At 33.1% G+C, this 27,990-nt stretch overlaps 1 protein-coding gene across 2 annotated transcripts in view; it reads left to right on the top strand.

Moving 5' to 3' along the window:
* The window catches only part of LOC124354456 (ubiquitin carboxyl-terminal hydrolase 22), a 48,517-nt gene extending 25,682 nt beyond the window's left edge, over positions 1-22,835 (top strand). The window contains exons 6-11 of one of the 2 annotated variants that reach the window (XM_046804914.1): positions 341-585; positions 10,545-10,586; positions 10,916-11,138; positions 16,759-16,907; positions 19,908-20,057; positions 22,095-22,835. In XM_046804914.1, the coding sequence (XP_046660870.1) occupies positions 341-585; positions 10,545-10,586; positions 10,916-11,138; positions 16,759-16,907; positions 19,908-20,057; positions 22,095-22,137 (852 nt within the window). In that variant the 3' untranslated portion in view covers positions 22,138-22,835. The remainder of the gene's footprint in view (positions 1-340; positions 586-10,544; positions 10,587-10,915; positions 11,139-16,758; positions 16,908-19,907; positions 20,058-22,094) is intronic. The other variant, XM_046804915.1, reaches the window with a different exon arrangement.
* The last annotated feature ends 5,155 nt before the right edge of the window (positions 22,836-27,990 follow it).

The following is a 27,990-nucleotide window of genomic DNA, read 5'->3' as shown; positions in this document are numbered from 1 at the left end:
ACAAAGCAAGTCTGTGAAACCCATAAGAAAATAGTAAATGTAATTGTTCTCACCATTTCATTTTATTTTTTGTTTTATCTTTGTTAGTTCACTTGCAATTGACAATTTTATTTGTGTGAGCTATCTATCTTCTTTGGGTGGTTAAATCTTATGTAATGTCTAAAATAGTTGTATTTCCATTTGGACAAGTAGCTTCAGAAGAAAAATTGGTACTAATTTAAAAAGTAGTAACTATATTTGTAAATTTTGACTTTGAAATCAATAGTCATACATTTTAGAGTAGCAAAATACTCTTTGATATTTTAGACATCCCACAGATCTAGTAAGGTTTGGTGGTCAGTTTTATTCAGGTCGCAAGCCACCACTGGTCCTACATAGACTGCTCCACCTGATATGGACGCATGCCAGACACCTGGCAGGCTACGAGCAGCAAGATGCCCATGAATTCTTCATCGCCACCCTGGATCTGCTACACCGTCACTGTAAGGGCACCACTGCCCCCTCTAACCCGCACCACTGCAGCTGCATCATAGATCAGATCTTCACTGGTGGACTGCAGTCTGACGTTGTCTGCACAGCATGCAGGTCAGTCTAACTAAGGAATAACTTTCTCTAAATCATATGTATTTTGAAGCCTAGTTATTCTTTAATTTGTTAGAGTCATTCCAGGCTATGTCTAACCTTTTGTATTTGTTTTTTTTTTTTTTTTTGTAAAACTATAAGTGCATATTTTTTATTTGATAATTTGTTTTCTTTGAATAGTAATGGTAGAGTTTTAATATGTTGATTGCAACAGATGCCTTATAGTGCAGAGTCTTAGTTTTATGCTCAATGTCAGTATAGACCAGCAGTGAAGGAGTTAATTGAATATTTTGGATGTAATGACAGAATTATACCTTTTTTATGTCTTATGGCTTTTTTACACTTCTTAAAATGAAAATAATTGTTTTAACTCAGTATCTACAATAGTTTACATACTATACAGGGTTTCCCAGACCACCAGTACACTATTTAAGGAGAGCGATATGATCTAGAAACACCAAATAAATTGCAAAACCATTAAATAAACTAGTGCTATCTGATAAAATTTATTTTAACTGTTTTAATTTACAGGATGTTCCTGAAAAGGAGGGTCATGGTTTGAATATTGAACAGTTAAAACTAATTTTATCAAGTAGCTGGTAGCTCCTTGGTTTAGTAGGTTGTAATTTATTTGATGGTTCTAGCTCATACAGTTATGTTTATGTAATTAGTGAACATATGGTCTGGGACACCCTGTATACACACTTTTGCCATTGTAATAGGGCCTATGTATTTGTAGTATTTTGTTTGGATTGGAAAACTCAGGTCACTATCACTAGACACACTAGCGAGGCTAGCACAAGCTATTCTAACACCCTAGGCAAGATAACCTTTTGTCATCGCCCACCACCAACTCGATTGCTTTCTCCTTCCTCTCCACATCGATTGCTTTCTCCTTCCTCTCCACATAGAAACATACAATAACAATCAGAACTTCTTCCATGCTACGGTTACAAAAATTTAATTACTAATACAACACACAAAACAATGGCAATAGCAATTCTTTCTTTTAAAAATTCAAAAACCTTCTAAATTCTTTTTTTCGAAATTCTACAAAATTTTTAATTATTGGTGATTTTAACATCAATGTATTGGACCACACTGACCCTCTTACCCAGCGGCTTCGCGATGTTCTTATTTCCTTCAATCTAAATTGGTCCGTGAATTCTCCTACACGAGTGACCGCTACGACGAGCACTTCCATCGACAATGTGATTACTAACATTCCGGGCACAACAGTTTCTGTTGTGGACACGGCTATCTCTGACCATTTCGCACTGGAGGCCTTGGTTCGTGAGTGCAAACTGGATATTCAAAGTCCGAAACTTAAAATCATGAGGTCAATCAAACATCAGAATATATGCTTGCCGAATAAATTCCTGAGTAACGAGTATTGGGCATTTTTAGACGAGTTCGAAAGTGTCGATGTCATGTATCAGGCATTCAGCAATGGTTTTAACTATAATTTGGACATTGCTTGTCCCTTCCAAAAAATCAAAATTAACCTCAAACAAAAACGAAACTCCTGGTTGACCAAAGGAATACTTGTATCTCGAGAAAAGCTTAAATTCTTTCATAAAATATTCACTCAAAATGAAAATTTCAAAAACTTTTTCAGAACATACCGTAGAATTTACAGAAAGGTATTACGCGCTGCCAAGGCCTATGATGTTAATAGAGCCCTGGATACCTGTGAAAACTTTTCAAAAACAGCCTGGAAAATTATAAACGATTCGTCTCGAGATACAAGTTTAAAAAAACATACTAAATCAATTGCTATAAAGATTGGAGACAAAATTGTTCAAAATAAATCACAAGTTGCCAATGAATTTAATAAATATTTCTCTTCTGTCAGTTTGGTTAATCCGTCGCTCAGAGAACATCAACCTTGCGAAAATGTTAGAATTCCAGTTGCATCCATGGCCTTGGCCCCTGTGTGTGTGGAGGAGGTGGCGCGTGTTGTGCAGAAGCTGAACCCAAAGAAATCATGTGATGCCAACGGAGTATCGGTGTGGCTTATCAAACGATGCATTAGGCATATTTTGAGACCACTAACAAAACTGATCAATCTCTCTCTCTCTCTCATTTGACCATGGGAGACTGATTCAGTATGCTGAAGACACGACTCTCTGCTTCAAAAATAAATCTCTCAAAGATTTGGAGATCACATAACTCACAGAATTAAATTCAGTTATACAGTTCTTTTCGGAAATAAACTTGAAAACCAACCAGTCGAAGTCAAATGTTGTTCATTTCTCTCTCCGACAGCCAGATACAGAGCAGCCTGCTGTTTTTGTGGATGAGGACCTTTTAGAGGAAACTAATTCCATCACGTTTTTGGGAATGCTCCTTGATAGAGGACTGACCTGGAACGATCATATAGATAACGTATGTGCTAAGGCTTCCTCAGGCATATTTGCATTGCGAAAACTAGCAATGTACTGTTACCCAAGAGTCTTAAAGATGGCTTATTATGGCCTTATCCATGCACATTTATCGTATGGAATAAGACTCTGGGGAGGTTGTTCCAAAAGCAAAATGGAGCAAGTTTTTAAACTCCAAAAAAAAGCCGTAAGAGTAATTGGAAAGTTAAACTTTAGAGAGTCGTGCAAGGAATCTTTCAGGGAGTTGGGATTGCTGACTTTACCCTGCCTCTATATATCTGAGGTGATCATGTACTGCTTCTCCAAGTGTGTCTTGGTTCGTGGCAGGGAAGTTTACCAATATGAAACCAGAGGCAGGGACAACTTCAGAACACAGCAACAAAGACTGACGTTGTCTCAACACCTCCCGCAACAAGTTGGTGTCAGACTAATCAACAGACTCCCTGAAAGTGTGAAAAATTCAAACAACACAAATCAATTTAAAACTCGTCTCAAGCGCCTTCTGGTGTCTAAAGTATTTTACTCTGTTGAAGAATTCATGATGAGCCACTGGGAAATTTAAAAATCAAAATTCAACAGCTGGATCTGATGTGGAATGGATGTGTCTGTATGAATGTTTAAAATGTATGTCTGACTGATTGAAAACGTGTACATGGTTTTTTTACAAAATGTGATAAAGTTGACAATTGCAATACAATTTCAGAAATTGTTTAAATGCAATAAAGATATTATTATGTATTTCGCTAATCAAGCAACATTAGACACTGGTAATAAAAACTACACAGCATTGAAAAAATGTCATAACTAGACTGGTAAGTGAATGATTCATTGACAAAGATTTATATGAGTTAAACTTATGTTTAAAAAAAAACATAAGCCTGTTTTGTCTAACTTTTCAGCTTGTTTAAAGCATACGTATGTTTTTTCTTTTTGTTGCTCCTCAAAGATACCTAATGGACAGTGGGTACAATGAAAATTTCCTGCACATAGAATCTAAGCAGGTAGTCGCAACAGTTCATTATCTAGGAATTAGAGGCTACTTACAACAGATGCATTATCTGGACGTGCTGTTGAGCTTTTTAATTAATTAATAGAATTTCATTACTGCTGAAATCCAAAGCATATGTCAAATAGTATAGTTGCCCCGTATTTGTTTACAAATAGATTACTATATTGAAAATTTTTGACCGGGAAAAAGTGGGACTTTGAAAAAAGATTTTGAGTACCCTCCCTTTTTATTACTTACAGCTAATCATTTCAGGTATACATACATTTTGGTAATATCAATTCATCTTTGATTATTCGTTAGAAAATCCTGTAATTGGGACAGTATTCAATAGATAAATCGTCATGTCTTCATTGATAAAACTAAATAACTGTATCACAATACTGAATTCAAATAGCACAATAGCTATGATTGTTATTATATTCAATAAAAGATTGATATCAAAAGCATGTACTGTACAAAAAACTTCACTCTAATAGGGTTCATATAATATGTGATTAATTAGAGTTTAGTTGGAGAGTGAGAGTTCATTTGAATACGACTCCACCCATTCCCATCCTATGTCGGACTTAAGACATACCATTCTATATATACCGTATTAGCAAAGGTCTTCGTAGTTGATGACTATCCTAATAGATCACAGTTACCACGAGCTCCTCACGTGTGAGATTTAATGGGGTGATCAACCGAGGCGGAGAGAAAGAGTGGGGACAGAGCCGAGCAGAGCCGAGCAGTACCGATAAATCCCGAAAATTCCTGACAAACTCTGTACATGCGGCTAATAGCGACCTCAGTTCGGAACGGTTCTGATTTCTATTATCTTACGAATTAATGAGTCGTTTTATATCCGAATTAATGAGTCTTCAATAAATTTGTGTAATTGTAATTGTATCATAAATCTTTATATTCGTAGCATTAGAGATCAGTAGGACTAAATTATTTTCATCATCCGTATTACATAAAATTTCTGTAATATAAGTGTAATATTTCTTACATAAATATAAATGTTTAAAATTGTAAACCAAAAATATACTCATATATGATCTTAAACTGAATTTGTCAGTTACAGTAATATAATATAATTAGCAAAATTTTTTATTTATTAATGATGTCACGTGCTATGTTAGGTATTTAAGTCAGGTAGTTGTCATTGGTTTTGTCATATTTCTATTATTATGTTTTTGGTTGAATATTTACTCGCAAGTTTCTTTTTTAATCTTTTTTAATACCCTTAGTTTATTACAGCTATTACATAACTCTTATTACAGATTTTGTAGTGTAATTATTAATTTATTTACTACCAATTAAGGACTCCACATTATAATATGTTGCTTTTGCCCTATTAATTTGAATACATTCCAATAGCACAAAAAGATTATGACATTTTATTCGTTGTGCACCATCTCACATTTTGTAAAGTGTCTTTGGAGTTATAAAGAAAGTTCAATATTAATATAATTAATTCGATATAATTTCTATGTTTTGCAGATATGTTCGTGTAAAGTGTCTTTGGAGTTATAAAGAAAGTTCTATATTAATATAATTAATTCCAATTTAGAAGTAAGTAAAAAGAATACGAGTAAAGAAACTCTAAAACAATTGTGGTTAGAAAAAATGTCACTATCACATTTAGGTTATGTTTATGTTTATACTGATGGATCCAAAACTGACACGAGCTCCTCACACGGGCTATCTGTAGTTGGCAGGAGGGGCCCCTCCATCCCCACTCTTTCTCTCCGCCTCGGTTGATCACCCCATTAAATCTCACACGTGAGGAGCTCGTCACAGTTACCTACATCAGATGTTTGTGTTTTGTTCACAGTTTTCTATATTTAGAGTATGTTGGCTTGCAGTCTGTTTACGTCAACAATATGGTGTCATCTGAGCCTATTTATATGATGCAACATGAAAAAAAAGATAGTGCTGTTTTTAGTAATAGATTAGTTGGAAGGCGAAAAACCTTTTATTTTATGAAACGTCTAAAAGAAAATCAGTTGTACATCCATAACTTTAAAAAAAAATACCATATGTACTAAACAAATGTTGGTAAATATTTGTGTTTTGTTTCCAAAAATTGGATACATTTATACTATTATATAAAAATCTATTGTTATCTGTCTGTTTGTATTACTCAATCACGTGCAAACTACTGGAGTGATAGTACAAAAATTTACATGGGTATTCTTAGGTTCTCTGCTTAACACATAGGCCTATTCCTTTTATGTATGTATGCCAACAATATGGGCTATGCCCTACTGGTCGAAAACACCCTTAACACTCCATTTTCCATTGTATTTATGGACTTGGCTTAATCAGCAGATAGCAAATGTGTTTTTAATCGCCATTCAAAGTCATGAATAATAAGTATAATAATGTATTCAAATTTAAAGAGGTGAATGTAAATGTTTGTTATTATTTATGTGTCAAAGTTAGTTACACTTTACAAATGTCATTATATGTGTAGAAGCTTTTCTTTGTCTGGGTTTGTTTGTATTCGGATTTTAATCAACTACAGTAAATGCTGTCATTTATTACATCATAAGTATGTTAACTGATAAGCTGAGGACTTCAACTTTAGTCTCTCTTTAGACTTAGGACTGCTCTTCACTGGCCTAAAATAGTTCAATTGTTACTGAAATTGTTGGAGCTATTAATAAAATATCATGAAATATTAGAGAAAAATTTGAAAAATTTCAGAGGTACTTATAAAAAACTAGTTTCACTCTCCGACTTCAGGGCCCCATCTTTATACTAAATTCCAAATTGATTAAGAGATTGGAATATTTTACAGTGACTATCACTTATCTCATGGTTGTTTGGAATGCTATTTAAACAGACTATGCTTTGGTGTCCCTGTTTTTCTAAATGAATTTAGGTACGAAGCCACAAATATTTGCTATTTGTAAATATAACTGTGCTAACAACTACAAAATAATAAAATGTTAGTAATTGGATACCATATTTTTTATGTCATGCCTAGTTTTGTTCAAAGTGCTCTAGATAAAATACAAATGAATGATTTGAAAATGGGACTATGAATGAAATTAAGGTTAGCCCTTCTAGTGTGGGCAAGTTATTTCCTAGAAATACAATAACATGATATCAAATGGTATACCTCAGTACCTTCATGCCAAGTCTGAGCATGTCTGTACATGTGTAGTGATAGTCTTCTTATGTTTGATCTCACTGCCTATCAACTCATAATGAGTCGATTTGTCATATTCATTTCTAACTCATAGTAAACCATCAGAGCTTTATCTTAATAAATATAGTACTTACATGTTTCCAATTATCTAAATTATACCTAATGGAAATTTAAATTTGTAATAAACTTCATTGCTTAACACTTTCAATTTCAGGATTTTTCTTGTATTTGGCCAAGCCTCGTCTCCTTCCACTGGGGTATCTGTCTGAGTCGCAGCCGCATTTTACTGGAACAATGGAATGTTTTTTTTATGTTGAGTTCTCTATGACTAAAAGTATACAAATAAATATTCCTATTCCAAACAAAATTATATTTTATTAGATAACTAAAAAGTAATTTATACCCAAAGTGTCATTAAATGATATGTAGAAATGTCTGAGAAAAAATAAAATCACAATACAAGATTTTGTTTTGTAAACGGAACATTGCAGAAACTAAATACAAATGTACTTAATGTTAACAGTTTCTCATTTAATAAAATAACGTCTCTAAAAGAGGTCCCAAATTTAAACTTGGTCTTTTAGACTTTTATAAAAGTTTGTGGTGCTACACTTACATTTGTCCTCCGGATAATACTCCCTGGTATTTTCCACCGGGTGTTTTCATTTACTGGGAAATTTACCCATTTTATTTTATTTCAGTCTAAACATTCACAAAAGAGTTCTTAATATAAAGTAAGTACTAAACATTACAACAGAAATTTTAACAGCATAACAATAGATGACATAATGTTGGTGCAGTATTTCCAACAGTCTTCTAAACAAAGCTAAATATTGTCTGGAAATCGATTATAAAGTACCAATATTTATTATAATTATATAGACCCTTTCATTACAAGTATTTCAATATATATATTTGATATATTTCAATTGTATTTTTAAAAAATGTTGTCCCACCAACTCAGAGCGAGTTGGTTTTTTTTACAAATATAAATGGTATTATAACTTTTTAAATCTATATTTTGAAAGTAGGGAAGACAGCAATATAATGATTTAGCAGGTTGTGCTTATTGTTTCTTGCCATTGATTGGGTGCAGATGATGTTGATGAAATGTGAGTATTTCGGTCCCTCAATACTGTGTTGCCAGCTGATGACATTAATTGAATAAATGTTGTGCAACAATGATTAACCCTCAGAGTGGCAGTACTTTTTTCTTCAAGTGGCGGGACATTTTTACTGATTTTGTATGTTCGCAAAAGAAAATTTATATAAAATCCTGTATATTATATAAGTATGACATATCATATATCGATTTAAACTTCATAACACACAGAGTAGAATGGTAATAATATGAAACACTTACCTTGGATTGGTGTAAAAAACCAATGGGTTGAATTCCAAAAATAAAAATTCAAATTTTTTTGTTTTATATTAGGCTGAGTAAATGTTCCTAAACTTAATTTTTTAACACAAATCCAAAATAGCCATTTTGTTTAAAATTTAATTCTGAACAAAAATATGTATCCGTTATATGTATTATTCCTAAAAACAACGCACTATTTGCTGATCGAAACTTTTATGTACACGTTTTTTACTGCATTTTAGTCAGTATCAGAGCCAACCTCATTCCTCATCATTCTTCCTGGTTTGAGAGGCCTCCAATAATGTTGCAGGTAAGGGAAACACTCCCTATGAACCCCAAAATTACAAGTTGGGCACCAGAAGTGACTTTTACCCCATTTTTTGGTGTGTACACACACTGCACAAAGTCTGGTAAATAAGCAATCCCGTGAAGAAGACCTACACTTGGTCCAGGAGGTAGTACAGTAGGTGGATGAACCGTTTGTAAGAGTTCCATTAGTACCAGCATATCTAAATACTATATCAAATTAAAGTTTAGAATCTGGTCTTTCTAACCATATCTAATATATAGCGTTTAAGTCGCGGCATAACATCGGAAATATTGGAACAAGAGAGGCTTGCGTTAATAGACGCTAGAGCGCCATTGCCACTCGTGAACGAGATTTAATAGACGCTGCAGCGTCTTTCACCACTCGGAGGGTTAATGGCTAAAAATTATTTGGTATATTGTTTATTTTACTAATTACAAACATGTTACGTATTACTTGTAGTGGAATAATACTGTTTATTTTTAGACTGGATATGAAGAATCTCTTATTACATTTACTGCAAAGTTGTAATATATTATATGTTTTATTGCAATTTTTTAATCTTTATACAAATAACAATGAACATGTACTTTGTATATACAAGAAAAGCTTATATTTTAGAGATGTGGAAAGAAGCAATTTGCTATATTTTTGTAAATATTATTGTATTATGTACATTTTTTAATTTTAAGAAATATTTTTTGTTTTTTATTCTAAAATTGTACATATTTTTCTCTTTTTCAAAACAGATAATAAGCCAATCAAGAAACACAACATTTCTACTTGTACGTAAAATTGTTTAGGCAATAACTAGTTTTTTAAATGAAAGTGTCTAAGAATATATTTTATTTTGTATTCAAGTTCTGCATAGTTTTGGCAAAACATTTATAAAAAGCATAGATTGGGTAAAGCATAATATATTTTATAACAGTTGTGAAAAAACCAAAAGAAAAAATTGGTAAAAATGTGCTTAAAGTACCTGGATAGCTAATTAATAATTTCGGTCTTGATGAAGATTGCCATTAAATTAGTTCTTTGCGCATATTATACTTTCCCACTATTATAAACAATTTAAATTATACGGTCATTGGAAAAACAAGTATGAAGAGTCCCATAATAGTAATATTCAGATAGACATTGGTATGATAGCTCTCATTAGTGTCTAGAATAAAATTTTTTAGTTGGTACTTTTGCATCATATGGACCACACTTATTTTTTGTATGTTTACAGTTAAAAATTAAAAAACTTTCCTAACTATAACTGTCCTGTACAAGTACAATCTATTTATCCCTTATCTTCACTTACTGAATCTGTATCCTACCCAGGACAAATGTGGGGGGAAACCCCAGGGCTTTAGAAAAAAAGAACAAATACTTATATAACTTAACTAAACTCACCTAACTCAATAGCTACAAAATTCTTGTGACAAATAAAGTTACTATTATTTTTATCAACTACTTATTGAGATGTACATGCACACGTCATCTATCCATTCCCAAAGGCCAACCATCCTACCAGAGAGTAAAGTCAAATGCTACATAGATGTGTCAGATCGCCCAACTGATTTTTGCTCTCTGAAAAAAGATAAACCGACACAACACCAACAAAATATTTATTCTTATTCAATTTCTGATTCTTTAAATATAGTTTGGTAAGATTTTGTTCATTTTAGTCAAAAACGTAGAATAAGGAAGTGTGGTTGGTATAATGCATAATTACCTTCAAATTATTAACTTTGTTCTCTCAAACTGTTTAGAAAAGAAAAATGTGTTTTGTCAGTGCACTTCAACAAGAACTGGTAAGCAGAAATATTGTATGCCACTACAGTTTACAAAATGATTGATTTGCTCAAATTATGCTCATTAGCATAAAACTAAAATCAAATATGTTGTATGTCTAGTTATTACAAGAAAACAATAGTTTTAACAAATCAATCGCCTAAAATCTAACACAAATTAAAAATTGAAAATTTTATTTTGAATTAGATTATAATCTCTATCTACTATTAAAAATTAAAATGGAAATCCAGAATAAAGTTGAGGAAAAATTCGTAATGAAACCATCCCTAATGTTATTGCTACATGTTTGTAATTATGTGATATGTAACGCTGTTGTACAAATCTCCAGTGGGGTATCGACGACGATAGATCCATTCTGGGACATCTCGCTGGACCTAGGCTGCAGTGTAGGCAACTCGCTGTCGCTGCTGGAATGTCTGCAACAGTTTACGCGGGCAGAGCATCTCGGATCAGCGGCCAAGATCAGATGTAACAACTGTGACACATACCAAGAATCCACAAAACAACTGACCATGAAGACACTACCCATCGTTGCCTGCTTCCATCTCAAGGTTGGAACCTCTGTGGTTGTTGGCTCCTTATTGACGGAGAGATAACAAAGCCTACCACTTAGAGAGCTGGCAAAATTTTTCTTCTGTCTGTCAGTCTGTCTGCACTATACCTTAAAAATGAATTCACCTATAGACTAGAAGAATTGCATGAAGTTTCATTTTTATAAAGGCAACATAAGTTCAATGATGGTGCATATCCCTCTGTCGGATTTGGCTAAGAACCTAACTTTTCTCAGGATATAAGTGTGAAAACAAATTAAGTTATAGAGTTAGAACTTTGTGTATTTCTTTTCCACTTGGGGACTGTTATGGCACTATTCCTCTTCTATCTGTCTGTCTATGTATCTGCCTGTTTCCTGCAGAATACGTTGACAATTTAATCTATAGAATTGAAATTTTGCATGGATTTTATTTTTACATAGATAAGATCAAGGTGGATGATGGTGTATAACCCAGCAGGGATTTAACTGAGCAAAGAGGGGTTGTCTTGAAAATTAATTGAGCTATAGCTGTGAAATTTTTTATATTTTGTTTATCACTCAGGGAGCTGACAAAATTCCTCTTTTGTCTGTCCACAGGAAACACAATGAAATGAGCTGTAGATTTGGAAATTTTGCATGCAACTTCAGCGAAGCCTGTTATGTGATACATGGTCTGGTATATCTTGTTTAAATAACTGAAGACTTCATCATTCTTTATTGTACAAAGGGTCATTCGGAAAGTAAGTTTCCAAGGCACCTGATTAATTGCTAAAAGGGTGAAAGTCGCGGTGCGATCTTAGTGGTGTTGTGTAGCTACACTTATTATACATCTGGCAGTATCATAATGAATATTGCTAGGCCATTCTAAGCGCTCTAAACTTGTACTCAAAATGGTCACTGCAATCAAATCTCCTGCCGACTGTAAATTACATAGCGTCATTAGATTTCTTTTGGTAATAAAATGCAATCGATAGAAATTCTATGTGAATTAACTTTTGAGTTTGGAGAAGACATTATGAGCATATTGCAGTTGCTTCGAACAAAGCAATGTTCAAAACGAAATGCGAAGTGGCCAACCCAACCCAAACTCTTTTACTGATGAGTTCAAAACAAAGAGAATGGAATGGCTCTAAAGTTTCTTATCCAGTACCAAGAAGAAGATGAAAATTTGTTTGAAACCACATAATCACTGGTGATGAACATGGGTCTTGTTTGTCAAGTCAGACAAATAAGACAATGTGTGGTGTCAAACCTCGCCACTGCGAAAACTGCTGTGACCGATTATGTGTATAGGCTACAGAGTCTTATTAAATTGTTACTGAAAAGCTTGTATCCAGATAAGTGCTTAAATGTAAATTATATATATATTAAATATATTATTATAAGTTCTCTTTCAAATGTATGTAATGAAAAAGCTGTAAAAGTTGCTTGTAATTTTTTATTTGTCAAACTAACTTACCTTCCGAACGACCCTTGTATAAATTATAAGGAAATTATCAACATAAAATTCTTTCCTATATACAAGTGTACTAGTAGAAGAGTTGTGTTATCTACTATATATATTGTATTCCCAATAAAATTTTGTTTTTTCATAAAACAAAACCCAGAAAGTTAGTGTGCTGATAGTTTTGACAGGCTTATGCTGCCTTTTTCTTCGTAAAGTAAAATTATTTTTTTAAATTATTTTGGTGTTGTACCTTGTAACTATGAACCCAGATTGTGCAGGAAAATTCCTTGGTTTGTCAATAAAGCGGTTAATCAGAGTTCAACACAATTTGCACACTTGATAAATAATAGAAACATGAAAGAAATTATGAGTTTCTACTCAATAGTGATATTATTTGTTTATGGTATAAATCACTTATATTAGTCTTTTAGGATTGAATACAATATACAGTAAGACAGTGGGGTAATTTACAATACTCATTGATATGGTACATGCTAATAAAACTTTTTGTTAAAAGGTTAATTAAATATTTTTTTTAATTACATGTAACATTAACAAGGGAGAGAAGAGAAAAGAAAAAGAAAAGAATGATTGAGTAAGCACTGAGTTCCAAAAAACAGAAACTAGTTAAATTCACCTCACAGCCACAAGTGGCGGGGGGGAGCGTTGGACTGGCCACATGGCTAATGCAGCTGATGCAGCTCTAGTGGCCAATGTTCTTCCACCTACTGGAATTCATTAAGTTGTCTCGGAAACTCTAGTTTTTATTTTCCGGAGTAGCTGAAATGTTAGGCCCAAACCAACAAAAATCCATATCACGCTATCATATAACCAAATCCCATACTAAGTTATCACCACCACCAGGAGAAAATGTTAAACTTGAAGTGCTTTGTCTTACTACATTTTATAGGTGCATTGTAAACAGCGTATCAAGTACCATGAAACTGAATTCAGAGCCTCATAAAATGACTTTGTAGCCAACATGATGAAAGCCAGAGGGATACCTTGTCCACGTTCGATAGAAACAGCATTCATAAACCGAACAATGTCGTCTAGTCCACTGTAGTGAGTAACAACATTCATAGCCTGAGCTAGTCATTTCATTACCCTCTCAGAATGGGCTGAAATGACCAGTGATGATGACTTAAACCAGCTTTACAAGCTTCTAATGCACAATGAAAGCAGGAGTCGTTTAGTCCACTGTTGTGAGTAACAACATTCATAGCCTGAACTAGTCCTTTCATTACCCTCTCAGAATGGGCTGTAATGACCAGTGATGATGACTTAAACCAGCTTTACAAGCTTCAAATACACAATGGAAGCAGGAGTCATCTAGTTCACTGTTGTGAGTAACGACTTTCATAGCCTGAGCTAATCATTTCATTACCTTGTCAGAATGGGCTGTAATGACCAGTGATGATGACTTAAACCAACTTTACAAGCTTGTAATACACAATGAAAGCAGGAGTTGTCTAGTCCATTGTTGTGAGTAACAACTTTCATATCCTGAGCTAGTCATTTCATACCCTCTCAGAATGGGCTGTAATGACCAGTGATGATGACTTAAACCAACTTTACAAGCTTGTAATACACAATGAAAGCAGGAGTTGTCTAGTCCATTGTTGTGAGTAACAACATTCATATCCTGAGCTAGTCATTTCATACCCTCTCAGAATGGGCTGTAATGACCAGTGATGATGACTTAAACCAACTTTACAAGCTTGTAATACACAATGAAAGCAGGAGTTGTCTAGTCCATTTTTGTGAGTAACAACTTTCATATCCTGAGCTAGTCATTTCATACCCTCTCAGAATGGGCTGTAATGACCAGTGATGATGACTTAAACCAAGTTTACAAGCTTGTAATACACAATGAAAGCAGGAATTGTCTATTCCATTGTTGTGAGTAACAACATTCATATCCTGAGCTAGTCATTTCATACCCTCTCAGATTGGGTTGTAATGACCAGTGATGATGATTTATACCAGCTGTATAATTTACTAACACATGATAAAAGCCATTGTAATAACTGGAAGATATTGTTCATAAATAATTTTAGTTTTATATGTCTAAACACAAATAAACTAGCTAAATTTCAATGTAAATCTCGTTATTTTTGCTTTACTGGTTAGTTGTGTGCTTAACTTTCAAACTCCTACATCTACATTGTTTTATCAGAATGCAGGCACTAAAACTGAGAGCTGAGTGAGTGATTAGTTAACTGGCTCAACATTTTAAAGAGCTGCTGGGATTTCAATGCAGTGTTTCTTTATAAATGATTGTTGTTCTATGTAATTTTTTAATGATTTTAATGTTATGGTAATACACATATACATTTATTTATGATGTGAAACTAATTTGAGAACCTGATTAATTGAAGGATATAAAAAATAATTTAAATGGAATTGGAAGTCCAATGTCTGAAATGTTCATAATACAGATTTGATTTATTCATTCGGTAGAAAAATCATGATCCAAATACTGTATCTGTTTAAAATTGTTGACACAGCTGTAAAACCCATCATCCCTGTGTGGACTGAGAATTGCTTGTTGTAAGAGGTTCCAAATTTGATGTTTGCCATGTACATTTGCTATCCTGACCATATCAGGCTATTGACCTTGTGTGGACATTTTATACCATTCTATGCAATGTAAAAATTGTAATACATTAATGGTTTCATTAATTTAAACTTCTATCAAAATTGAGTATATTATCATGAATTATAGTATAGTTTTAAATAATTACTAGACTACATGCCTTTTTATTGGTTTGATTTTTAAAAACTGACAATTTTTAATTTGGAAGGGATGTGTGTATTTAAAAAATAGTAGTTGCAGAAAAAAAAAGAATAATTTTTTGTGATTTTGATTATTTGTAAAAGATTACATTTTAAACACAATTCCATCATTTCTTAGACACTTGTCATAACAGGCAACCATCTTATCTAAACTTTCCTCAAAGAAACGTCCTACCAATAAAACAGCCATAATTCTAGAAGTTCATGTTCAAATCACATTCAAATGTTTGCTATCAAGGGTTAGACAATGCCAGATTTGGGCTGTACAGCAGGTTATTGAACTACTCTCAACTGAACTGTTCAATAAATTAGGTTATCAAGCTAACCTAATTTAATCCAGAAAATAACTATCTATTAGTGTTACATGCAGTATGAGGCCAAGCATTGTTATACAGCAACACAATTCCTTTACTAATCGTTTCTCTGTTTTGTTTTGAATTGAGTTCTGAAGTTTTTTCAGTCTCATAGTAATTTATCACCAAAAACTCAACACTCAACAAAAACATCTCTTCTCTCCTAGGATAGCGTGCTCATGGTATCTTGTGCTGAAGTCATTTTAAATTTGTGCTATTTGGAGGATCATGTTAGAATTCTGAAATAATATAGTCATGTTTTGGTATAAAATTTTCTCTTCTACAGCACTGTACCGAGTAAGAATGTCGACTGTTAGAGCACTGCCAGTTTGCTTTGTTTTGTCCATAGATTTGAGTACTTGAATAATCCATGTGGTGATCTAAGTAAGTAGTGGTAAGTTAGAATCCCCAATATTATGCAAATCAGTGCTACTTAATAAAAATTATTTTAGAGCATTTGTTATAATGAATGATCTGTATTCTTTTATGGTCTCACTTTGTATTTTGCCATTAACATTTACTTGTCCTGCATGAAATGGCTTAAAACACATTCACATCATCCCACCACCATTTGAATTTGTAATTTATTACACATTAAAATCTTTGATGATGGATTTTTTACTGCCTTGATGTTCTTTGCATTCAAATCAGAATAACAGAACAGTAAGTTTAATCGTTGTAAACAATCACAGAAAGCAAGACTTATCAACCACGATGGGGTCTGAGTATGGCTGATGAAGGAAGAAACAAGTACCCATACTTTGTTTCAACATTAGAATGAAATGTTACTTTTTACTTTTCTGAATGGATCTCACAATTATTACATGTTCTTGTCAATAATTGTCATATTTTTGAGAGTTTTTCTTCTTTTGGAAGGAAGAGAATATGATCAAACTTCAAACTTTACTACTTTTAGTTTAAACATTAGAGTAGCTCAGTGTCATTTTCATTTGAATAATATTTTTGAAATCTTTTATCTGTTTAAAATGTTGCATTTCTATCAAATTGCTGAATAACGTTTTTGTGTGTTGACTGTGTAGAGGTTTGAACACTCAAATCGGCTTCACAAGAAGATCTCAACAGAAGTTGCATTCCCACAGGAGTTGGACATGAGCCCTTTTATGTCACACAAACGCAATAACCACACACTACACCCACCTTATTCTGCGGCTGTACTAGAAGATTACAGGTATGGCAAGACTAAAGCATGTTTTATGGCTGTGGTTTAATGTAACATTACAATTTTCAAAAACTGTATTAAGATAATGGAAAAACTATTAAGTCTAAATAACTTTAAATTTAAAATGCTTTCTTAATTATATGATTTTATCTCATAGTCAATAGGGTTTTGAATAAATGAAAAGATACAAAGATTGATTTAAATACTGTAATATTCAAAATTATATTTTTTATCCCGTGAATTTACATTGCAGTTAGATGTACAATTTACAAAGTCAAGATTCAAACTTCTGTTTGTTAACAATTCACAAAAAATTCGCCATTCCGAAAACCTACAAATAACATAAAAGTATACTAAGAATAATAATGCAGGATTTTGAGAGTAAAAATGTAGATCGCAGTGAGTCTACAAAAATCTAAAAATTCCCCCCTTTTTTAATTTCTATACAAAAATGTATTTGATAACAGAAATTTTGTGTTGAAATCTTATTTAGGCCATAAAGTATTTATGTTTGTAATATTTCTACTTCGTGTAATGACTGCGAAAACTAAACCCACTTCAAGGCTATGTGTTTTGACTGGAAACTTGTTAGCTTTCACTACACTAAAATAGGTTGTATGTCACTGAGAATATGGCAATTACGGTGCTAGACAAAGTGACTCAAGTGAACCAAACATCGAACTATTGGTTCTGTAATCTCTATTGTAAAAGACATGGCTGTGTTATCAAGTTGTTGAAGACGGCAATTTAGCATGCGCTATAAGGCTTTAATATGAATTGATTGTGACTCTGGAGACAAAGAAATATGCCCTAATAACAGATGTAAAAACAAATACATCTGTCTTTACTAGTTTGTGAGGAAAAATGTCCTAATATGCGTCAGTAGAGAGCATGTTTTCTCCTGTCTGCTTAATGGACAAAAAATGAATACACTAACAGAGAATATTACTATAAGTAAAGGTATTAATTAATAATAATTTGCATTGGCAAACCTAAATTTTAATTTGGTTCAGTTTTGTGTGATCGGTAAGTCTCATATTTTATAAAAGGTTAAGTTAGTTCTATCTAGACTAAGATCCCACATAGATACTACTCTAATAGTCCAGTATATTCTACTTTTGTTCCTGACTAGATCATTTATTTCTATTTAGAGTCCTTTTTATTCACTTCACAAACACAAGGGGCATTTTTTTTTTATCTCCGATCTCACGCCACGACAGCCAGACAAGTGGCAGATCAGCAGACAAGAGCAGTAGTCGATCATGCATCTTCTCCGCTACAACATACATCACTGCTGAGTTCAGGTAGTCAGTTTGCACTGAGCTGCAGTCACATAAACATGATAGCCTCTATTGATTCTCCCGCAAAACGTTAATTGAGGAGTGTTATTCATTTTCTGCCAGCAGAAGGGAATAAAGCAGCAAAATCCATGGGGAAATGTGCCATGTCATGAGTGATGGTGTTGTACGTGAATTGCGTCAAAAGTTTAAAGATGGCCGAATATCTAATTCAAGGATGTCAAAGCGAGTTTCTGGGTGTCAGTCAACATCGTTGGCACCCAAAGAGCACAAATCTTTTCATAGCCCTTTTACAATACTTTATTCGTTGTTCTGCTAGTCGGGGCGAAAACGAATCCAACAGCAGTTAATATGTAGCTATTATAAAGTAAAGATTTCAAAACATTTCTTCAATTGCTGCAGAGTGAGTACGTTGATTCTTTGTCAACCCCTCGTCAAAAAAAACCCATGAGTCGGACAGTGTTTCCCAGGCCGTGACAGTGAACCCACTGTCCACTCCTTAAGAAGTAGGTAAGAAATGGTCCCAACAGTTTTATGACATGGATGTACAGTCCTTTTACCAGGATTTTAATATTAACAAAACTGGCTCAAAATCTATACAATTTTAACTGATTTAATCCATAGCTTTAATTTGTTAAAAATATTTAGTGACAACCAAAGTTACAGATAAAGGTAAAAGTTGTATTTACAATATAATAACTATCGTCTCAGTTGTTGTTACTTATATGTTCAACTACAAATGTATTCACTTACAATTAATTGAAAATTACTACATATCCTTATGACATAAGTAATGTACTTCTAAACATTTATATGTTATATTATAGTTAATAAAAGATCATTACAATTTACAATTGCTATTAAATAATTAAAGTTATTGGAAATTTTTTGATAAAGTTAAAAGGGTTGAAAATAATATTTAAAAATTGCTTGTCCTCTTAACAAAGAAAAAAAACAGTGTATAACCACAATATATAAGCTTTAAATTATAAAAAGAAACTTTATATTCATCACACGGTGTTACAATATCACTTTTTTTCAATATAGATTATTGTACGAGTCTAAATATATTTTTAATGTACAATAAATGCAAAATCATGTGCTACAAGTGTTGTAGTTTGATGGCTTTGTAGGTTTACCCTAATTATGAAAATGTGTTTTTTTACTACACAATATAAACAGTTATAAAAGAACAGTAATGTAATACACTACTGTAACACTTATTGTGTTTCCATAATTTTATACAGTTGTTTCTTTTACTATATTTTAAAAAGTAATAGAGTGGCAGACTCACGATGTCAGTGACGATATGCTTATGAATTCCTGCGGTTAGGAATAGATGGGTCCATGAAAAGTCAGGCATTGAAGGGTTTAAGAAACATCATACCGATATAATGATATTCTCTCCAGTTTTCACCTGTTCTTCAGTGCTTCGCAATAACTATCAGAGTTGGTTCTTGTTCTTTATATGTCCTAGGTGACATATAGCCTAAATGACAAAAAATTACCTGTTTCTGTTGTCATATCTTTATCAGCAGGCTGTGCTTGTTTAAACTTCTTTGGCTTTTTAGCCAATACACAAGATACCAAAGGCAACACCTCTGTTTGTTGGACTCAGCCAGTTCTCTTCTCCTGACATGCTGACAGCAATCAGCTTTCTGCACTGATGTAGAGAGAATCTTGCTGACTGGTTATTGTTTGTTGTGTTCAGGTACTCATTATTTGCTGTGATCAACCATGTCGGCTCCCTAGACACAGGTCACTACACAGCGTACATTCGACAGCAACACAGACACTGGTACAAGTGCGACGACCACATGATCACCAGAGCCAACATTAACCAGGTCTTGGACAGTGAAGGGTATGTAAGCCTGGTTTAGACAACTAGATCTCTGAAAGATAAGATCAAATAATTTAACAAAAAAATTACTGTGTTGAAATTAATATTATCATTTATTGAAGTTACATTATTCTTTTTACCTTATACATATTATGGAATAAAACAGTGTATTATGTCCAGGTTTGGTTAACAGTAGACCCTAAGACAGGGGTTTCGACCTTTCAGGCTTTGTGCTATTTATTTGTTCAATAGTGCTCAAATTGTTATTACATATTTATAGAAAATGTGCTATCCTAAAAACTGATAAATGACACAAGCACATTAAAGGAACTCAAATGATATGTACTAAATCTGCAATCTTTTCGTAGCTTTTACTAAATTTTCTGTATAATTCAAATATAAATATCTGTGGACACATTTGGTATTCCTGCAATCACAATAATATCTAACATAAAATCGGTTTATTGCTAAATTCAAAATTGATAAGTCTTGTAACTCCATCACGGTTTTTAACGTAATATTACATTCATAGCGATTGCATAAAAGTGTGCAACTGATATAATATTATGCATCATTATATTGTTCCTGTTTCATTTTGTCTGCCTTAATAGTGTGCAAGAATCATTTCTATGACAACTGTATGACGCACAGGTAGTTCAGGCATTTTCTACTAGATGTCAGCACTTCCTTGGTCCTCTGTCACGAGTGTTTGCACCTTGATGTGTTGGCTGTAGTCACACAATGCACTCAACTGTGCACCTGTGATACAATGAAAATACCTCTTCAACTAGATTACACTATATTTTGTTATCTATGATATCGAAATGATGTAAAAAGTTCATTTTGAGCCTCTTTGTCACTGATATTATTTGGTTCTGTTCAAACAAAATGATTCCAAATACCAGGAGTCAAGTTTACGAAAGTGTCAGATTCCAGATGCTGCACTAAGATGAAGGTGAAGATGACTGGAGCTAACTAAACATTTAAAACATTCACAAAACAAAATAATTTTACACACAAAGCCATTAAGGGGTTAACTCATTGAGAATCAATACAGTTTAAATCCATTGTTCATTGTTATAAAATAGGCAATAATAATAATACATTATGACTGGCTTGGTTATTCTTCAATGTTACTCTGAATAAATATAGATTAAAGTTTGTTTTCCCAAACCCATTTCATAATATTTTCTCAGATTATAATGTTAAAACAAAGTTATGATTATTTTAGAATGCAAATCTTATATTTCAATTCTACATGAATGAAGACAAGCCAAATGTTCAGTTTGTATATGAATTAAGGACACATTTATCAGAATTAGCTGTTGAGAAGTAATATTTTTGGTTAAATCAAGTGGAAATTAAAATCACTGGTTCAGTTTATGAACGTAACTATATGTATTAGGCTCCATACTTAATCAAATAGTACTCCATACAATTTACCGGGCTTCAAGAGATAAAATTTAATCAATTGGCACCATTTTAGTTTAGTTATAAATTACTATATAAATAATACTATTGATCCAAATTACTTATTCTTTCTGTAATAATTTTTAACAACAAGCTTAAACTTGAAAACATCAAAATGTTCATGTATCTAAGTGCATAAAATAGAATACTGTAGTCTGAAATGTATATAGAATTTTTGAGATACTATAAAATTTTTGTTTTTAACAAAACAGAAAACTTAACAGATGCACTTTCCGAACACTCCTTATATTTAAGTTTTTTACACATAAACAGAAAAATCCTATGCAAAAATTGACTGGAAAAATATTGTGTACTTATTTATAAGTTGTGTGTGGAATGCATGGAATGGCTACCAAGCAAACAAAATAAAAATGTGAGAGAAGCATGTGAGAGACTGATGTCGAATACTATGACTATAGGGCAAGCACTAGTTGCTAAACTTGCTACAGCAAAATCCGTTAGATATCTGAGAAAGTGTACAGACTGTTGTGGATGCATCTTTAGTGCAGTATTGGAATACGACTGCTGTAAATATCCAACTACAATGATCACAATATTTTTTAACTAACAGTTTGTTCTATTTTACAGTTATTTGCTGTTCTATCACAAACAGATTCTGGAGTATGCGTAGCTTTCTGTGACGTCTTTTATACCATCTGGGGAATATGTTTTTGAGGAGTGACATCCTGCAATTGACCTCATTAGAGGTAAACTATCAACACCGTTGTCCAGCATTGAAAATCAACCAACCTTTGGAAAATAATAATAATATATATATTCTTGGTAATCTATATAACATTTAAAAATAAGTATAGATAAAATAGGCAGGTTCAAAAAAGGCCTTCTTGGTTGTTAGATACCATGGTTTTATTATCAATTTATCATAACATTATTTCCAATCCCTAAAAAAATTTATGGAATTTAGATTTTTCTCTTTATAAAAATTCGAAAATATATTTGTGAATGTTAAAATAGTAATCATAACAAAAATCACTTAAAAATATTATGTTTATGAACATAATCATGAAATATAGTGATAGTTAACAATTACTATAAAAATAAAATATAATTATGTAATTGTTTTACAGTAATTGTTTTCAATGTTGTGTTTATATTGAATAATATAATTTAAATAATTTATTAATTTCAAATGTTTATTATAATACTGGAATCAGTGTCAATTGTCTATTAAAATCACAAATCCACATTTCTTTATGTTTTAGTGTGAAAAATAAAATGATATAATTGTTATTTATTTTCTGAACAACGAGGAAAGCAGATGTGCCAATATTTCACAGTTCAATAGAAAGTAAATAGTGCAATGTTTTACGTTTGTTGTCAGTCGTTTTCCTATTAGTTCATTTTACAATTATGGGTTTTACAGTCTTGTACTAATTGTTATTTTTATTTCGATGCTCAATACATAGATTTAAATACAAGTGTTACGAACAAGGGTTGATTGTATGTTTAAACTTTGAAGGACTTTTTTGCAATTCATTATAACTTTAATTTAATTTCTTGTTCCTAAAAAAAATTACTAACTGTCATTGTATTTTGTTGTTGGGTTATGGGAAATAATGTGTATTACATTTTCTTGAGTTGCTAATTGGCAATTTGTAGAACAAATAAGACATAAACGTTCACAAAAATTAGTAGTTTACTTATTTAAGCGGTTTGCAATTTTTTGGATGGTAGTTGCTACTTTGGAATAATTAAAGCTACTCTCAACAGATTATAATCTTTTTTTACTGGATTTTCAAATCACTAGGCACTCAAGTAATCCAACAATGCACACTCCATTGTGATATTAACTAAGCATTTTTGTTTTATATTTAAGTGCATAGTTCCTAAGACTGTAGTTTCTTTATAGTGTAAGCATTTTTTAGAAAACTACCAATTTTTTGGTTTACACCCAAAGTTGGGTCTGGTAGTTTAGGAGGGTTGTAGTAGTATTGTAAATGAAGGTTAAATGATAATGGTCGTTTGTGCTGTAAGCATGAAAAGTGTAACATTGTCAATTTTGAACGGAAACGTTGCCACATAAGCATTATGAGTATGTCAAGGTTACTTTCCATCTATAAGATTCACAGCATGTTTTCCCCAGCTACAGCAATATCTGGTGTGGATTCAAAAAAAGTGAAACTACTTATGTTGTTTCACATGTTCTTACATAAGTTGATGTAATCAGTTACAAGTTTCCCCCCAGTGGACAAGTCTTATAAGACAGTAAGAGACTGTGTTAGGTAGTGGCTGGAGGAAACCGCTCTATTCAAAATTATTTTTGGGAAACGAAAGAGTTACAAATATGGATATGAGTTGTCATTACATAAATCTTAAGTTATTTATGTGAGTAATTGTTGATAATGGTAACTGATCACTAAAACTGTGACACAATTGTAGGTGTGATTAAAGTGTGTAAATATTTGTAACTGATCAATGTTTTGAATCATTGGGTGTTTATAATTGTTAGAGTGATTTAATCGTGAATGTACTATTTATTTATAAATGTGTTCGAGGCTCGTGCAAGTGACAATTATTATTGGGATGAGATTTAAGTGTCCAACAGAGCACTGAAACCTATTGTGAAAAATTAACATTTATCAATCATCTTCGGTAACACCCAACCTCTACCTCTAGTTTATACCATTTGCAGGTCATTTGTTTTTAATTGATATAAAGTAGGCCTATTGCTTAAATACTGTTTTGATTGGTATTATGCTGCATGGAACCAAAGATACTGTAGTATATTAATGATCTAATAATGGCATAATTTTGAATGTTTGGTTTTGAAAAATCAAACTAATAAAGTAATGGTAATTCATAAATCTTATTAATATTTTTAATGTTTGTGAAAAATCTTTGCTTTAACCTTTTTCTATTAGATATTGCTTCCATGGAGAAATAATAAACTGTCAAACAAAACTTGTGAAAAGCAAGAATCACTACTTAATAAGATGTAATAACTTTCATAATAGTAAATATATCACAGTGGTATATTCCTTTCATTTGATATCGTTTTCATAATGTATGTTATGTGAAATTTGAAATTAAATCCATATTATATTGTATAATGAAGCAGTCATTATTTTATTCAAATGAATTTAGAATAGAAATTAGGATAAATTTAAATGAAAAAAAAAATGTTAAAGGTTAATGGGTGGAAGGAGGAGAAGAGAGTGATTCTTCGCCCAGGATCAAACTTGTTTTATGTATTTAAATTTCGTCTTAAGTTATTGGTAACACATTTTATTTATAAGAAGCATAAAATAGTTGGATGTTTCCAAGTAAATTCTTGGGCATTAGGGAGAAGAACGTAGAAGATTCCTGACGAACCCATCTGATTATTCAGATTTAAAATTTTGAGCCAAATCAATTCAAATCAGTATCATCTAGATTTTCAACAAGCAAACAATGAAAGTAGAGTGACTTTCACTTGCCTCGATTACAGTGAGTAAGTGTTTAATGTTGATTGTATCATATTTTACTTCATTGGTGTTCAATGTGTGTGTGTGTATGTGTGTGTTAACCGCTAGTGTTAGTGTAGTAACAGTTTACAGATCAAATTTTTAGATAACTTATAGACTATTAAATCTTTGAATAAGAGGATAAAACAACCAGATTTGTGGTCATTTAGTAATACAGAATTTTAATTAATTGTTGGATTATGTTTTTAAATAGCTAAAAAAATATAATTTCTTATGTTTGTCAAGTAGGGGTATTATTTTAAACATTATTTTTTCTATATTTGTTTAGAAAATAACAACGCTAGTTTTGAGCTACTTAACAGCCTCAAAGTAAAAGATGGTTATTTAAAATGTAAATTTTTATTTTATTTCAACCTGATACTTTTTTTTTTTTTTTTTTTTTTTGAGGGAGAGGCAGGAAAAATGCAATTACGCATGCAGGTGGCAAGCCTGTAGTGTGGGACTCCCCTAAAAACGTGTTTACCCACTAAAAAACCTCTTCTACTCTTTAGGATTCTAACCTGAGATTGTTTATCACATTACTCAGGCTAGGCCTAAATTTGACTTAAGTCCGTGGGGCTCGATTCTTATCCAGCCGCTCAGTCAAGGGATCTGGGCCACTTTGCAGTCCAGATCGGGTTTCTTTTCCAGGAGGATGCCCAGGACGAACTGTGACAAACAATCCCAGTACCCCTCATCCTCCATAATCTTTTCGCAGACCGTATCCACAGAAAAAATCCCAAGTTTTCTTGTGGCCTCCAGGCGGGGCCTTTCCCAACACGGACAGCGGAAGAAGGTGTGTTCCGTATCGTCGGGAACGCCTGGGCAGTAGATGCAATCCGGTGAACCGGTCCGGTACGACTTGAAATAGCCGTAACCTGTTAGGAACTGCGTGAGGTAGTAGTCCACCTCGCCATACCGCCTTTCAACCTATGGTTGAACCTGCTTGATGAGTCGCGCAGTCCATCGTCCTCGGGTTTCGTGCTCCCAGCTGTGTTGCCACTGCTGGAAGGTTCGGGTACGCCACGCTCTTCGGATCTTGCTGCGTCCTTGCCGATCTCGCCTTGTCTCTGATAAATCGCCTTCCTCTCCCCTGCCAAGAGCTTGACAGGGATGACTCCGGCAACCACCAGGACGGCAGGCTCGGTTACTGTCCGATAGGCGGAACACACCCGGAGCGCAGCTTGATGCTGAACCCTGGCGAGTCGCAACCTATAAAATTCCTTGGTAAGAGCGTCTGCCCACACCTCTGCCCCATAAAGGAGCACTGACTGGACTGCGGACATCAATAACCGTCTTTTGCTGGACCGAGTTGACTGGACCACTTCCCTTCCCACTCACAGCAGGACGATGGTGTCAATTCTCGTCTTTGTGAGAATCACGATCTCCGTCTTGCTCAGAGCAAGCGAAAGACCGTGATCGGACATCCAGGCGTTGACTACTCGCATGACCTGGTTCAACTTTAGCTGGGCCAGCTCAATGTTGCGTGCGGTGATGAGAGCCGCAATGTCATCGGCGTACCCAACTAAGACGGTTTCCTCTGGCATCTCGGATCTCAGGAGGCTGTCATAAGCGATATTCCAGAGATCCGGGCCGAGTATTGAACCCTGCGCGGCAGCAGAGGTGACTTCCACCGTCTGCACTCCGTCTCGAGTGTCGTATATCAGACGCCTAGAACGGAGGTAGTCCTCGATGAGCCGCAACAGATACATTGGAATGCGGAAGGTGTCACGAAGTGCATCCAACATATCGACCCATCTCGCCGAGTTCAAGGCATTCTTGACATCAAGCGTAACAAGAAGCACTACTCGGCAGGAGAAAAACCTGATACTATTGAAAGTAAGAGGAAAAATATTAATATTTAAACAATTAGTTCATAACATCTTCAAAAAATAACACCCATACATAAAATAAAATATTTTAATGGATACATAACATTGAAATTTATAAAATATTATATGTTGGAATAGATTCAGTTCAATCAATACTTGTTTATTCCAAAAATCTTTTTTTATGTTGACTGTAGACAGATCATATTTGGGCCTGACCCTAATGAAGATTGAAGTGGAGTAACAAATTTAATATGTATTAAACATTGATAATTGTTATAACAAATAAACTTGAGGTAAAACCAATAGTGTAATGTTGATCATACATTTAAAACATACATGTGATATAGTATAATGTAAATTAAGTAAAACAATTATTGGATAGAGATTTGTTTATCCAACCTTTGATATAATTAAATTTGTAAGCTGTATTTTGAGTTCTGTGTAAACATACTGTATAGCTAAACTATATTAGCTTATTATTTCTTTATGTAATTTTTATGCTGGATAACCTAGAAATAAATTTGAAATCATATTTTAAGACAGTTAAAGAACTGAAATGTTAGAAAACAATTAAAGTGGTACAGTATCTATTATGCTCCAAGACAATCACTTAAGCATGTTTGGTCACTAACTTGCATGCAAAATTTCAAAACTATAGCTCATTTAATTCTTGAAATGTACTGCGGACAGATAGATAAAGAGAAAATCATAGAAAAAAGAAATTTATAAGAAAATGATGATCATAGAACATGTTCTTATAGAAATGAAATTTCATGCAAAATTTGCATATCAACCTATTTTTACATGATACATTCAGATTTGTGTTCATTAAATTAGATACCATATCAGTGTTTAAATAATAAATGTCTACACTCCAAGTCACTATAAAATTATGTTGTATGTGTTGGGATAGTTAGGCTTGTGTTAATATGCCACATGTTTCAATCTCTTATGGGTTTATTGAGTTTGTTTACAAATGTATTTATTCTGCTATGTTCTCGTCATCATGGTCACTCATAAGACCAATTTTAAAATATTCATTAACGTTTAGCCAAATCCCATGGACATGCACTATCATCAAACCGTGTATTGCTAATATATTAAATTAAGCTACATACATAATTTCAAGTCTATAGGTCATTTCGTTTTTGAGATATTGTGTGGCCAGATAGATAAAAAAGAAATTTT

The sequence above is a fragment of the Homalodisca vitripennis genome, chromosome 2 (genome assembly GCF_021130785.1).
Source record: "Homalodisca vitripennis isolate AUS2020 chromosome 2, UT_GWSS_2.1, whole genome shotgun sequence".
Lineage (NCBI taxonomy): Eukaryota > Metazoa > Arthropoda > Insecta > Hemiptera > Cicadellidae > Homalodisca > Homalodisca vitripennis.
The sequence above is the reverse complement of the archived record's forward strand: the minus strand, read 5'-3'. Positions and strand labels throughout refer to the sequence as shown.